Raw genomic sequence first — 15,518 nt, forward strand, 5'->3', positions numbered from 1 at the left:
GATTTGTTGGTGCCATCAAATTAAAAACAATCACTTTTCTTAAAGTGGTACACAAACTGGGATTGTGCGTTGTGTCGTTGTGGATAATCCTTAGAGCACCTCTGAAACAGTGAGGTGAAAACACTGTGAACACCACAACCACGTTACATGCATATTTATGCAGAGGTGAGTCCAGGTGTGACCCCGTTGTGATATATGTTCACTGATAAGAGTTTTCACTCCTGAATCCACAGTCTGTGGAGCTGTGTCAGTCCAACTGCTTCCTGTTGTCAGGTATCACGATGAACGAGGTGGAGTAGTTTACTAGTCGGATATAATTACTGTCAGTGAGTGAAATGTCAGGTTGTAACAAGGCTTCTCAGAGCAAACGCATTAACAGACTGACTGTTGTTTCCACAGGTGGGCAGAAATCCGTTTCCCTAAGTTTCAACTCAGGAAATCCTTCAGTTTACAAAGTCTCCTGAGGAGCGCTGGGGTATCATCCACTTTCTCCCACTCAGCCAACTTCTCTGGATTATTGGAGGGAAAGATGCCGTCACTCCTCGAGGTTAAGAAAGAACCAAATAAATGAATACCATGAAGCTGCCAAACACACTGAAACACAACAAAGGATTTTTACTTTTCCCTTGTCTCCTTTACCTCATTTAGAGATCCACTTCTCTTCACTCTGTCCTCTAACTGCTCCTTTTTCCATGTCCTTACATTTAGACACCCCATGAGGTCACGCTGAAGGTGGACGAAACTAAAGCAAAGGAAGGGGGGAGACCTGACACCATGCTCGACTTCTCTGTCCCCCCATGAGTAACCTTTGGCAGCTCGTTCATGCTCATGATCTGTGACGTGGGGCTCATCCTGCTTGTTGGAAGACTCGTGGATCCCACCGATGTCATGAGTGAACATCACACTCTTCTCTTTTTCTTGTGTTCACTGTTTTCACACAGTGACAGTCGTATCATTTCCTGGCAGGAAAACAGGCGTTTACAGCAGTTTCACTGAAGTTGCAGAGGGAGTTTGGTTTTTCAAACATTACAGGGTGATTTATGGTTTATTTCTCCATTTTCATGAAATGATGAAAAGAGATTTAAATGGCAGCAATTTATCCCCGTGACTGAATCTCTGCTATTCTTGCAAAAGTAAAACATAAAAATGCTTTTCTCTCATTACAAAAGCATTTTCTCTTTTTGTCACTTCTTCACTCTGAAAGCTATTTCCTCCTGTAACATCTCTTCATCATCTTTGGCAATTACTGGAAATTGTTTTGCAAGAGCGTATAGCATCATTCTCCAACACCAGAAGAGAAATGCTCACGATGTTGTGTCACATTAGCACGCTAAGGTTTAGCAGCTCTGTGACAGCGGCTCGTACTTTTCACCTCACTCGGTCTTGTGTGATATTGTGATGATCTTAAGCTGACTGAGAAGATGATGAATGGATAATAGTTTGATTAACAGGACAACAGATTTATCACACGCAACACAGATGTCAGCCTATTAATCAGGAGCACTGACTGATGGAAACCCCAGACCAAAGTGTTCCAGAGGTGTAATCTGGATAAAAATATCCGGGTTTTCCTTCCATGGATCCTTTAATCCAGCTCACCTTTGTCCTGGTCCAGGAAGGAAGAGTTTCACCTAAAGCGGCTGCATTGATATGTTTGTTCTATTTCTGCTTTTTGCATGTGCTACTCGGCTCTGTCGTTGCTTTGCACAAATATGTGCACATATTTAACGGCACCATCTGCCGTTTTTTGAGCGATGGCGGGCCGTCTGAACCAAAAACACCAGGGCAGTCACGATGACAATGAAACGGTGATTCAAGTGATAACAAATGAACAGTGATATAAAAGGCTGCTTAATTTTAATGTTAATGTGGGCAGTGCCGTCATAGCAACTCTACTACTATTACCATCTCTGTATGTAGAATGACACTCTGGGCCAGACTGTTTATATATTTGACAACTAATAAAAAAACCATAAATACAGGAAAACTCTCCGAACCTTGTTAGTGTTGCCACTGAGCAGGATTTTTATCAGTTCTCTTCAACATTTGTTTGTTTGAGGATCTCAGATGCTTAAATTTCGATGGTGAGCCCAGACCGTCAGACCAAAGCAAAGATGAGAAAATATGATAAAAAACATAAATAACGTGCAGCTGGAGTGGAGGTAATATGGCATGTAGTGCCGACAATTCAGCGTTAGCCCTGCGACAGACCCGTGACCCGTCCGGGGTCATTCCCCGCCTCTCGGCTGTAACAGGTTCGAGCCCCCGGTGACCCTACTTTTACACGTTAATTAAATTTGAGCTGTTAATCATCATCATCATCATCAACTTTATTTATAAAGCACTTTAAAACAACCACAGCTGACACAAAGTGCTGTACATTGGAACTGTAAAATAAAATTACATGAGATATAAATAAAACACAAATAAAAGAAGAGTGAAATCATTAATTAAATAACTACTTCAATTAAAAGAGAAACTGAGTCTCACTGAGGTTAAAAGCCAAGGAATAAAAGTGGGTTTTAAGACGTGATTTAAAAGTGGACAGTGAAGGGGCCTCTCTAACATGCATGGGCAAATTATTCCATAATTAGGAGCCACGATAGACAAGGCCCCGCCCCCTCTGAGCTTCCTCCTGGATCTCGGTACCTCCAGGAGCAGCTGGTCAGCTCAGAAGAAGAAGCTCAGAGAGGTAAGGCGGGGCAAGACTGAAGGCAGTTAAAAACATACATAAGAGCACATTAATGATTCCTAATGTAAATAAGAGTGGGAATGAATGTTGCAGAAAAACAGTTATTGTTTGATTCAGTGCACAGAGCAATAATAATACATACTGATTAATTCTAATTCTAGTTAGCTCTGACACTTTTCCTTTCTTTGAACATTCAAGCATTAAGTCCCACAGCAGGACACGGTCTCGCTCGTCAGCAGGTCAAAGTGAAAAGACTCTTAGTGACTGAACAGGTTTTTGTGGTGTGTGTTAACATAGCCAGGCTTTCTTTGAGCCCAGCACATTATTATGTGTTTTGGCAGCGGCATTTCCGTCAATGTAAAATAAAATTAGCATCTGATTAGGACCAAGTATAAAAACATTTTCACATTTTCTGCATCACTAAATGATGCAGTGTAAATTATAGCACCAATGCGACACGCTGTTTGTGCTGCTGGTCTTCATTTGTGCTTCAGCCAGAGAGTTACTCAGAAAACTGACTTTAAGCTTCACATAGCTCGATAAGCTACAGTATTAATAATCATCATCATCATCATCATAATCATAATATGTAATATAATAATTCAAAACACTCAAGGACACTTCACAGAACAAATAAGACAAGCATAAAAACAGGAAATAAACAGAATAATAATAAAAGGTTTAAGAGCATGCAGTAGTTATACAGAGTCGGCTCTGGTTCTTGAACAGGTGGGTTTTGAGGGTGGACTTAAAACAGGGGAAAGAACTGATGCTTCTGAGGTCAGGGGGTAAGGAACTCCACAGTCGAGGGGCAGAGCGGCTAAAAGCCCCGCCCCCCACAGAAACGAGACGAGAGGAAGGAACAAAAAGAAGAAGAGAAGAGGAGGATCTGAGGCACCGGGATGGGATGGAGATCTGTACCAATCAGAGAGATATGGTGGGGAGAGAGAAGGAATCGCCTTAAATGTGTAGAGGAGTATTTTAAAATTAATGTGGAGTTGAACACCAGTGAAGCTGCTTCAGGATGGGTGATGTGGTGAGTAGAGGGAGTCCTAGTAATAATACGGGACACAATACGGGACACGTTGGACACGTTGGAGCTTGTTGATGGATTTTTGTTGGCAGGCCAGATAAGAGTGAGTTCCAGTAGTTGATCATAATAATAATAGATTGCATTTATATAGCACTTTTCGGGACCCCTCAAAGCGCTTTACAATTCCACTATTCAGTCACTCTCACACACTGGTGGAGGCAGCTACAGGTGTAGCCACAGCTGCCCTGGGGCAGACTGACAGAGGCGAGGCTGCCATATCGCGCAAGTAGGGTAAAGTGTCTTGCCCAAGGACACAACGACCAGGACAGAGAGCCCAGGGATCGAACCGGCGACCTTCCGGTTACAGATGCGATTCCCAACTCCCTGAGCCATGGTCGCCCCAATATAATAAGATCAGAGAGGTAACGAGACTGTGGACGAGGATAGCAGTGGCATGTGGAGTGAGGAAGGGGCGGAGGCGACGGATGTTACGGAGGTGAAAATAAGCTGATCGAGTGACATTAGTGATGTGAGAGTTAAAGGATAACGTGCGCCCAAACCTTTCACAGAAGGAGAGGTAGAAACCGACGAGTTAATGGTGGTAACAGAAAAAGTGTCCCTGATACAAACAAACAAACAAACATGCAAAGCGCAGCAAGAAACAGGAAGCTGTTAACTCATGTAGAACTCTGGTAGCACAAAACCCTGAAAAGGTAAGTTTGAACTTGTTAAACTGGAAGTGAACAAAGATAAAATCAAAGCTCCATAACTACTGTGTTTGTCTCCACCAAAGGACGCGCTCTGTGAGATGGTCAGCAGGGTTCGAGCTACTTTTCCAGGCGACCTTATTGTCCTCCAGTTAAATCTGTCACTTTTTAAAAGCAGCTGAAGATTTGAACATCGTCTTCATGTTTAAATGATTATTACATCACACGCTTCTTTAGCTGAATGCTTTTCACGCCACCTTTGTCTGTGAAAAAGCTTCAGTGGTTTTTTCCTTACTGTCCTTCATTATTTATTAACTTAATTTATCGATAGAAGAGACAAGAGTTCAAACTGATAAAACGAGCACCGGCTGCACGGCCACAAAACCAACAACCTCAAACTGTGTTACATGGAGACACATTTCAACACGGTACTGCAATCATGCAGAGCTGTGCATTTTCTTTTATTAAAAACAGTCATTTAGCCTGCATCACATTTTTATGGCAGATGTGAGATCATAGAATTTAAATGACAAGCTGACAGCAGCTGGTCGTCTGCTGTCCGTAACTAACCAGCTCGTTCTAGATTTTTGAATCAACTTTGCTCAGTTTAACATCAGTATTTACAGAGAAGTAGCTAAAGTTTGAGGACAACTGTGCCAGGGTGCCACCAACACGAACAAGATAAAACGGCTGCACGCTAAGAATACGTGTAAATGCAATTAATAGAACCTCCCTTTTTAAAAAATGTATTGCTTCCAAAATGCATTTTCACAGGAAAATTTGCACTAAGATAGAATTAACTCAACTTCCACATCTGATTTGTCAGATCTTCTCTGATGATTATTGCAGGCACGAAATGAAAAATAAAAAATAGATTAGACGCATTTACACTCGTTTTTATCAGCTGTGTTGCATCACTGAAGCTGGCTCAGCCTCTCAGCATGGGACAGAGCAGAGAGATCACTCTTGGTTAATTTTTAACTGGACTGTAAACTGACTCTCGCTCTTGTATATAAAGAGGACGTTTCAGAGCAGCTGCCTGCAGCAGAGAGGACTTTAAAGGTAAGAACATTGCTTTATTAGCCAACCACTGAATGGATTTCAGGAAACTTAAACATTATGTTTGGAAATGAAGTGCAGACAGTCCAGATCCTGCTCTGATTGTGTCCTAATTCATTTCCCACTGTTATCCCTGGAAGTGTTAACTTTAAATGCTTGTATTTCTCTTGACAGTGCTCTAAAGATGCGTGGTCTCGTTGCTAGTTGTGCGCTCGCTGCACTGCTCCTGGCCGTAGCCTTGGCCGACCACCACCACCACCACAGCTCTGCACAGAGCAACGAGGAGGAAGATAGCTGCCACAGGCTCTCTGCTCCTAATGCTGACTTTGCTGTTGTCCTCTACAAAAGTCTGAATGCCAAGACTGCTGCTGGAAACAACATCTTCTTTTCGCCACTGGGCATCTCCACTGCCCTGTCCCTGCTATCTACTGGGGCCCGCGGTGAAACCCACAGCCAGCTGTTCTCCAGCCTGGGCTACAGCACCTTAAACCAGACTCAGGTCAACGAAGCCTACAAGCATCTTTTTCACATGCTTGGAGAAAGCCAGGAGAACCAAAAGCTGGATGTTGGCAATGCTGCTGCGGTGCGCTCCGGCTTCAGTCCTCTGGAGCAGTTCTTAAATGACATCAAGCAGTACTACTCTGGTGAAATCTTTCAAGTTGACTTTACCAAACCTGAAGAGGCTGCAGCTGAAATCAACAAGCACATTGCCAGCAAAACCAACGACAAGATCAAAGACATGGTGAAGGACTTGGACCCTGAAATGGCAATGGTCCTTATCAACTACGTCTACTTCAGAGGTAAGACGCATGCAGACAGAACAGACAGTGTCAGCCAGGTGTTCTCTGGTTCAAGGTTTTCACAGATAGAGATTAGCACAAATACACGAAACAAACAAGTCTGAAGGATGCAACGATTTCAAATAAGTACCCACTATCAATATCGACTTGATGTGACCCGTTACAGGACAGTGGGAGAAACCTTTCGACGGTAACAGAACACGCAAAGAGGAATTCCATGTGGATGGAAGCACCACAGTTGAGGTGGACATGATGAGGAGGACGGGACGCTACAACTTCTACAGAGACGACGGGAACCACGCCACGATTTTGCAGCTGCCGTACAAGGGCAACACCTCCATGATGATTGTTTTCCCCGATGAAGACAAAATGAATCAGGTGGAGGCTGTCATCAGCAAAGATCAGCTCAGGCGCTGGCACGATTCCTTCTTCAGGACGTAAGAGAGCACCTCGTAAGTGGCTGTTTGTGGTTGCGTATTTTTCTGGGACTCTTACACGGGTGTTTTTCTCTTGTATTTGTTTCTCAGTAACGTGAATCTTGGCATGCCAAAGTTTTCCATCTCTGCCGAAGCCTCCCTGGATGACACGCTGAAAGAAAGTGGAATAACGGACGCTTTTGGAGACAAAGCTGATTTTTCTGGCATGTCTAATGAGGTCCCGCTCAAAGTCTCAAAGGTAGGATCACTGAATATGACTTCATTGTTTTGTCCACTTCATGGACTCAAATGTGACATTGGCTCTTGTGTCCTGGTTCCTCCAACAGGTGTCTCACCAGGCGGTGCTAAGCGTGGATGAAACAGGAACGGAGGCTGCTGCTGCCACCACTGTCGAGATCATGCCAATGAGTCTGCCCCAAGCCATAACACTCAACAGACCCTTCCTGCTCTTCATCCTTGAGCATTCAACAAAGAGCATCCTCTTCATGGGCAAGATCAACAACCCCACAGCCTAAGGATGCCCTTAGTGCGCCACATTTGTTCCATTTTCACGCTGCAGCAGTAGCTCCGGGGGTTATCTTTACCTCGGGATCTTAAAATGATGCGGAGGTGCCGCTGTAATAATAAGAATGCTGGGGAAATGATGTTTAGCCAATAGTGTGATGAATATGACAACACATCTGTCATTACATAACAGAAATGAATCTGTCTGTCAGCATCAAACATTTATTACTAAAAACCGAACTTGGCCAGAGGCAAAGATGTCTGAAAAAAAAACAAACACAAGTCAAAGAAGCCTCTACTAACACAGCACATCAGCTTTTGTGTGGCCGGTTGTGTTTTGAATTTGGTTCAACATGAAGTGAAATAAAAACTTTCCATGAACACAGGCCATGTTATATTATTTCATTTGTTTCAGTCCAGTGATCTTTATTATTCTACAATGAAGTCAGTGTCATTGCTGTAAGGCTCTTATCTGTTATTTACAGTTAATCTTAGGCAGAATTAAAAATATGATCTCACTCTGACCTGCTGATGGAGCTCAAGACACTTCATTCAGATTTCATCAGTCCCCGAGTATCCATAGAAGCTGCCGTTTTAATTTCGGACTTAAGGTTGAGATTAATTGGGGGATTTTTTTGCCTGGTGAGTCATCATCAAAGATCAGTTTGCGATCAAATCCCAGCCACAGAGTCAGTCCTCATCCTCACCTGAACGTGTTCTGTAAGGCCCGGGAACTCGTTCACACCTGACACCAGCCTGTTCGCACACACCCACATGCCCACAGACTGCGTTTTCTAAATATTTATATATGAAAGAAAAAGAAGATATTACTTTATCATCATTATTATATGATTTTATCAAACAGATTTATATTATTTACAGTTAAATCTAAATCTAACTCTTCAAAATAAGAAACAGATTCCATGAAATATGGTGTGAACAGCAAGTGTTGAGGAAACAACTTGCCACCTAGCAACAGGCTAAAAATACCCATTTGTAACCTTTACAAAGTTTATGACATCTGTATCATTTTAGGTTTGCAACAGTAACACACACACACACACACACACACACACACACACACACACACACACACACACACACACACAGAATCGTACAGTGACTGTCGTTCATCACTTAGTCTTAGGAAAGCTTTAATAGTGGAAGCTGAGACGTTGCTCACGAGCCCGGGCTTTGTGTAGCCGGTGTGTTCCTGCGTTGTGTCTGACAATGAAGGGTAAAAGAAACCAAGACCTCGCTCCAGCTCCTACAACCAAATGCAAACAGTAGGGAAGAGGGTCAGCTCCACCCACCACAACTCCCAAGCTAGCAAGAATGACCTGTTCATGCTAGCACTGACTGTGCCTATAACACATGTGACACACACGTACTGCACATTTACATTTACAGCATCTAGCAAAGACAGACACAATGACTGAACTAAAGACACACAATCAGAAATATCAGGGTGGCTAAATATACATTATGTGTTGCAGTGTTGGGGACGACACCGACCTCCCCCACAGGGGAATTGTAGAAAAGGGGAGAGGCCAAAGGGGAGCACTGTTTATAGGGTTGCACCAAAGAAGAAGAACAGTGAGGAGGGGCTCCAACTGAGAATGAACAAAACTACAGGCTTGAAGGTCCTAACAGTCGGGTATAACAGGAAGGGTTTGGGGTCTAGAACACATTTTGTGTAATTATAACAATATGTCATTTATGACCCGGTTACATTTGCACAGGATAGAATGAGGAAAGCGCTTTACTCACATTCCACAGAAGTGTTCCTTCCTGAAACTGAGTAACAGCAGGTGTGTTTTCCCAGCACACGCCGACATGACACAAGCTTCAGCTTCATTACCTTCGTCTGCCCAAAGACATCAGTGAAGACTACGTCATCCTCATGGACAGCACCGTGTCCACTGGAGCTGCTGCGCTCATGGCGGTCAGAGTTCTGCTGGTAGGTTGGCCCCACGTCTTCACAGCTCAGTTGTTCGTACCTCAAAATACGTGCTAGGTTAATATTGCATTTCTTGACCCAAGAGCAAAAAGACATTGTTATGCTAACAGACTTTCACTTCCTGGTTAAATAAAGGTGAAAACTGGTGTCCTAAAAAGTGCTGATGTTTTTAAATTCTCTCTAAGCTACCTTAGTGTGATTACTGCAGGGATTAGGCTGTTTGGCCAGCTCCAACCCTTCAGGGCTGAAGTGTCTGTTTCAGGGTAGGCAAACAATGAAATGCTTGTTTTTAAAAGATACCATCAGTTTAATAAAAGTGCTGCAGGTGATTTATTTTATCCATTATCAAACATTGTGCAGGCTCAGGTCATTAGTATTTATTACCCTGTGATGCTGTTAATGAAGCTGAAGTTATTATGTAAATATATGAAATTATTCATTCTGCTTGGATGTGTTCTTTCACCGACATCATCTAGAAATAAGTTCTGTGTTTCTCCACATGAAGGACCACGATGTAGCTGAGGATAAGATCTTCCTGTTGTCCCTGCTTATGGCTGAGATGGGGGTCCATTCGGTGGCCTACGCCTTCCCTAAAGTTCGGATCATCACCACCGCCGTAGACAAGGAGGTCAACGACCACAGTAAACATGTTCAACAGGAATGATGGCTGCATATTTAAGCTGGGCTCCCTGAACACACCAGGGCCTCTGTCAGTGTTCACAGTGGTTTGCTGTTTCCACACACACACACACACACACACACACACACACACACACACACACACACACACACACACACACACACACACACACACACACACACACACACACACATTCCTTAAATTCCTTTAATTAATTATCATATATTATGAGGTCAACATGGACACATCTACAGAAACATGTATATAGTACAGCAGCACCTGAGCACAGCAGGAGACCCACAACAAGGGATCATTAGTATAGGTACAGAGTCATGCACAGATATTCTGGGGGGCGGGCGCCCAAGTCAAAAATTATGTACTTAAGTATATATAAAGTATAAGTAATTTTGCCTAGGACAACATCAGTTCATTGGTAAGTTTCAATCTTTTTTGAACAACTACAGCAGCATCGCTTGTCTTCTTTTCACCTTTGCATATGTTTACTTCTGTCAGGCCTTTAGATCTTTAGTCGGTCGGGGAGGTGATTAAGTTTGCTCAATGACACAAGCAACCAGTCAAATAACAAATAACATAAAGGTTAGTTTTAAATAAGCATGACAGGTTGACTATGAGCAGTCATCTGAACTCTTGCATTAATACTTGCCTAATACATTATTATCCACCAGACAAAACAGCTGATAGTGTTCGTGCTGTTTAACTCCTTTAGCTTTCAATGAATATTAATACCAAGGTCAGTCTTGCTGTCTGGTCTCAGTATGATTTCTCTTCCCAGTTGATCATGATCGTTAAAAGGAAGCCAGCTTGTCTATTTTCCAGAAATGATTTAAACTGGAAGTAATTTGAATTGACAGATTTCAATGTTTTCCCACATTTTTAAATGGCTCCAGATTTCTGCCATCTTGAGTATTTTGCCAGGACTTCTCCAGGCTTGTATGTTTGCGTGATTCTGATTTTTTGTTTTTACCAAAAACACCCTGACCCACCCAGAGTTATTTCCATGTCCTGTTGAGCAAGTTAGGTTGTTTAAACAAAGTCAGTAGAATCGATCCAGAAGAGAGAAGGCTGATCTTTGTTAATCTGTAAACTGTCAGCTGACTGCCTTTAAGCTTGCTTAAATATAGAGTTTCTGGAAACGTCACTGCAGAAGATGTTAGTGGTAAGCATCAGTCTCTATTAGTTCTACGTTTTAGGTACTTAAATGTAAGAAGTAAACGACAGTTAAGAGATTTAAAGATGATTTTTAGGATGTAATCACGTGGTTTTAGCAGACATGACATTACTCAGCATTCATTGTCTGCTTCCTTCGTTGGTATCATCAGTTATATTGTATACAATGTTACAACACAGCTGAACTACTGGTTACTACTTTACCAGTGTATCAAAAAATCACTGAAGGGTGAAGTGCCTTTACCTTTAAATATCTATTTCTATTCTGTCAATAACAGACATATGACTTTATTATTTTAGTGATGCTCATGATTCAACTCACAGTTGTACATCTGCTGTGGGAGAGACACTTTCAAATCCCTCAAATATCTTTTAGAGCTAAATCTCTATTATAATACCTGCTGTGTTGAGGAAGCTGAAATACATCCGTGGTGACCTACACTCACTGGGTGTTTTTGAGCAGTCATCTAATGGGCAGTAACTCAACTACTTACAGGTGCTGTATTACTGGCAATCAGACCGTTTAGTCGAGTTGTCTGCCTGACAGTCCAGGTAACTTCTTGGGTTTAAAATCCAGCCTTTGTTGTTTGCACAGAGTGACTTCTCAGCTGGTAGCTTTGGGATCTGTTACAAGCAGCTTTGCAGAAATATGCTGTTATAAGAGATGCTCATGAAAATTCTACTTTTTTCATCTGATGAACTTGTCAGTAGTGGTTTTCAGTACAGCTCAGTAATAATGTGGCAATAGTGCAGTAAGGTGGAAATAAGAAAGCAATGATATGGAAATATTAAATCATTACTATGAAATTACAATGTAAAATCCAGGAAACTACCAAATAATATATTGTATCAGCAGTGGTTTTATCCAGAAATGTGGAAACAAATATACGCCATATATATGAGTCAAAACTCTTATATGTACCAATATACTGATAACAATATAATAACATGTTAGGAATAACATAGTAATATTTGTGGATCACAAAAGATGACTTGATTGTGACCTCATAAAAATAAGTAAATAAATAATGTAATAAGTAATATCAGCATTCTTCTTATTTTTAATGCCATATCCTGAAACTACCTGATTCAATCTAATTCAATGGTTTTAACTCATAAAGTCATGAAATTATGACTCAAGGACTGATGATGGAAAAACCTTACTTGGAGCTCATTTTGTATCATTTTAACTTTGCTTTTTGATCCACAGACTCTAAAGATGCATTTCTGTAGCTGTGCACTCATTGCACTGTTGCTCGCTGTAGCCTCGGCAGACCACCATCTCCACCACAACCGTGGTTCTGAAGACCACATGAGCTGCCACAAGCTCTCTGCTCCTAATGCTGACTTTGCCTTTGCCCTGTACAAACGTCTGAATGCGAGGACTGCTGCTGGAAACAACATTTTCTTCTCACCACTGGGCATCTCCACTGCCCTGTCCGTACTGTCTACTGGGGCCCATAGTGAAACCCACAGCCAGCTGTTCTCCAGCCTGGGCTACAGCACCTTAAACCGGACTCAGGTCAATGAAGCCTACCAAGCATGTCAAGCAGCATTACTCTGGTGAGGTCTTACAAATCAACTTTACTAACCCTGCTGAGGCTGCAGATAAAATCAACAGACACATTGCCAATAAAACACAGGACAAGATCAAAGATATGGTGAACGATGTTGACCCTGAAACCATGATGATGCTCATTAACTATGTCTATTTTAAAGGTAAGCAGCCTGATCAAGTCTATTGTTAGGCTACAACAGACAAACATGGCGTTAACGCCATAACCATATTAACACGACAAATCCCCGCTAGCGAGTTAGGGTTAGCTTGCCTTAACTTGCTAACAAGGATTTGCTGCGTTAATGCGGTTATGGCGTTAACGTCGTATCAGCGAGATTAATGCTGACAGCACTAAGGCTGACACATCCCAATAATGTCAACACGACTCTCCACTGTGTCGTGCAGGATACTGGGAGAAACCGTTTATTAGAGAATGGACACATGAGGACGACTTCCACGTTGACGGCAGTACCAAAGCTCAGGTTGACATGATGATGAGGATGGATTACTACCACTTCTATGAGGATGCAGTTAACCACGCTAGCATCATCGTGCTGCCATACAACAGTAACTATGATGATTGTCCTTCCTGATAAATTCTGGATGAAGACTGTGGAGAGAAACAGCAACAAGGACGACATAAGAAAGTGGCAAAACTCAGCATCTATGATGTAAGATTTATTGCATTATGTCTGAATATTCCTGCTTGCTAGTAGATGGAGACTGTTGTCAAAATGACCTATTGCTGTTTTATATCACTCCTGTTATTAACTTTGAGTGTCCAAGTACATTTACATTGATGCGTACTGTAGATGAAATGCGTTACAAGCGTATGATGTATTCATATAGTCTTTAAATCATTTTTGACCAGAATCTGTTCTTCAATGTGCTCATTCAACAGATATGTAGGGATGTTTTTGTGCTTTCCACAATGTCCATAAAGATGAGAAGCGTTCTGTATCATAGTGATGCTGAAAAACGAGTTCATACATTTATTACTTCCAGGCTGGATCGTTGTAATTCATTATTATCCGGTTATCCTAAAAGCCTTTCATTTCGTCCAAAATGCTGTCACGAGAGTACTGACAGAGACTAGCAAGAAGGAGCAAATTTCTCCTCACATGTGGTTCCAGGGGTATTTAAAAGTAGAACCTTCAGCTTTCAGGTTCCTCTTCTGTGGAACCAGCTTCCAGTTTGGATTTGGATTTGAGATTAGGCTAAAAACTTACCTTTTTGATAAAGCTAACAATAATAAGAAGGTAAGAAGTATGTAATCAGTTCCATTTGTTTGCCTGTCTGTTTGTTGGCAGGTAGCATTCACAGTTTTCAGATTTTGTGTGATGGTAGATAATAGCAGCTCAAACACATTTCATTTACATTGAATTTTGGAGAAAATTGGGTCAAGGTCACATCAAATGTAAAAATCTTTAGAAGGATTTGAATTCTCTGATTACTCTTGTTAGGGCTTCACCCTGAGATCATGGACAGGACCTCAGGGTGAAGAGGGCGTCTACTCTGGGAAGCTCAGAGTAATATTCCTAACTGTTGCAGATAATGTGGTGCTGTTGGCGTCATCAGAGCACGTCTTTCCAAATAAAAAGGAGTGGTTGGTGGCTTAGTGAGAACTAGATAAAACAAGAGTCAGAACCTCTCTTTGCAGGAAACGAGTGATGCGAAGTTGAAGTGGCAGATTTGTGTGGTGTCAGCAGTAATGTGGACATTGTAGTGATGAAGACTTATGATCCTGATCCAGTTAGTAAAAGAGGAACAACCTGTAATTTAACAGTCCGTTTTTCTATTTCTCAGGTATATAGATCTTACGATTCCAAAATCTTCTATAACCGCTGATGCCTCGTTGAAGAACATATTGCAGGAAATGGGCATAACCAGTGCCTTTGAGAACCATGCCGATTTCTCTGGTCTGTCCAATAACAGTCGGCTCAAAGTCTCGAAGGTGGGCAAACATTTCTCTTTTTGGTTCTGATTCTGAGACACTTAAAGACTCATTACAGAGTAAGAAATTAGCATCTGACCGTCTCCTTTCTTTTTCACCCACAGGCATCTCACAAGGCCACGCTTAGTGTCACTGAGATGGGAACAGAGGCAGCAGTCGTCAGCATCTTTGAAATGTTCGAAGCGCCACCAACAATCAAAATTGACAGGCCGTTCTTGGTTTTCATTTTGGAAAACTGCACTAAAAGCATCCTCTTCATGGGGAAGATCAACAATCCAACAGCTTCATAATTGCACATACTTGTGAGATGATATTAAGGTCACAGTTGCCATAATAAAGATCCTGTCATGATTAAAAACACTGACCTTTATTTATGAGGTTATCTGTCTGCACACGTTGATTTTCTGGTCAACAAAAACGACATTAGTGACATTTTCTTTCAGGTAAATAGCAAGTTTGGAAACATTATGTCAAATATTTGATTTATATTTGAAGGTTGCTCGTATAGAAAACTGTTCCGCGCGTATATAAAACAGGTCTGCGGCTCTGAACCGTAGTAAAGGACCTCTGGCTGATACGTCGGGTTCGTGTCGGCTCGTAGCTGAAAACTAGCTTTACTTTGTTGTCTGGGTCGACTTTACTAGCGAGAGACAGAGAGAGGCGTTGAAAGGCTCCAACAGAACTTATTGTTTCAGAGGAAACAGGAACACAGCGTACAGTCGAGTCTTAACAGCTTACTTACAGCTGGGCTCGTCAGGCTCTCTGTTTGGCTGCAGTGGTTATTATTATATTTACATGCTTCCAGCTCCCGTTTCTGCTCGGTGACAGCTCGTACTTTTCCTTTCTCTCCTCCCTCGCTCACAGACACATAACGGGTCCATCCTCCCTGCAGCACGGACTACACTGCCCATCAGGCTGCATGCTTTAGGGCGATGCCTATAACACTCTATTGCCTTCATATTAAAACATTTTTTGAATAAAATAAA

At 42.0% G+C, this 15,518-nt stretch overlaps 1 protein-coding gene, 1 long non-coding RNA gene and 1 pseudogene across 4 annotated transcripts; all 3 read left to right on the top strand.

The window, feature by feature from the left end:
* The first annotated feature begins 397 nt into the window (after positions 1-397).
* On the top strand, positions 398-1,168 carry LOC145420324 (uncharacterized). Its single transcript, XR_013901621.1, has 2 exons — positions 398-547; positions 709-1,168. It is a non-coding gene; the product is annotated as an uncharacterized LOC145420324 (long non-coding RNA).
* A 3,082-nt stretch (positions 1,169-4,250) lies between these two features.
* On the top strand, positions 4,251-7,618 carry LOC113037161 (alpha-1-antitrypsin homolog). 2 transcript variants are annotated; one of them, XM_026193917.2, is made up of 6 exons: positions 4,251-4,438; positions 5,451-5,494; positions 5,666-6,291; positions 6,458-6,728; positions 6,819-6,966; positions 7,055-7,618. In XM_026193917.2, exons 3-6 carry the CDS (start codon positions 5,676-5,678, stop codon positions 7,241-7,243), a joined length of 1,224 nt encoding a protein of 407 aa, XP_026049702.1. In that variant the 5' UTR covers positions 4,251-4,438; positions 5,451-5,494; positions 5,666-5,675; the 3' UTR covers positions 7,244-7,618. The 2 variants fall into 2 exon arrangements, with proteins under 2 accessions (XP_026049702.1, XP_080145574.1); XM_080289448.1 differs by lacking the exons at positions 4,251-4,438; positions 5,451-5,494 and having other exon boundaries at positions 5,505-6,291.
* A 748-nt stretch (positions 7,619-8,366) lies between these two features.
* Positions 8,367-14,890, top strand: LOC113037162 (alpha-1-antitrypsin homolog; annotated as a pseudogene). Its single transcript, XR_013901622.1, has 6 exons — positions 8,367-9,192; positions 9,698-9,901; positions 12,231-12,739; positions 12,984-13,249; positions 14,385-14,532; positions 14,637-14,890. The product of XR_013901622.1 is annotated as an alpha-1-antitrypsin homolog (transcript).
* Positions 14,891-15,518: the final 628 nt, after the last annotated feature.

The sequence above is a fragment of the Astatotilapia calliptera genome, chromosome 15 (assembly GCF_964374335.1).
Source record: "Astatotilapia calliptera chromosome 15, fAstCal68.1, whole genome shotgun sequence".
NCBI lineage: Eukaryota > Metazoa > Chordata > Actinopteri > Cichliformes > Cichlidae > Astatotilapia > Astatotilapia calliptera.

Coding starts and splice junctions, on each gene's coding strand:
- LOC113037161 (XM_080289448.1), top strand. CDS start 5,562: ATGAAGTGCAGACAGTCCAGATCCTGCTCTGATTGTGTCCTAATTCAT. Junction 6,292..6,457: donor CAACTACGTCTACTTCAGAG/GTAAGACGCATG, acceptor GACCCGTTACAG/GACAGTGGGAGAAACCTTTC. Junction 6,967..7,054: donor TCCCGCTCAAAGTCTCAAAG/GTAGGATCACTG, acceptor TTCCTCCAACAG/GTGTCTCACCAGGCGGTGCT.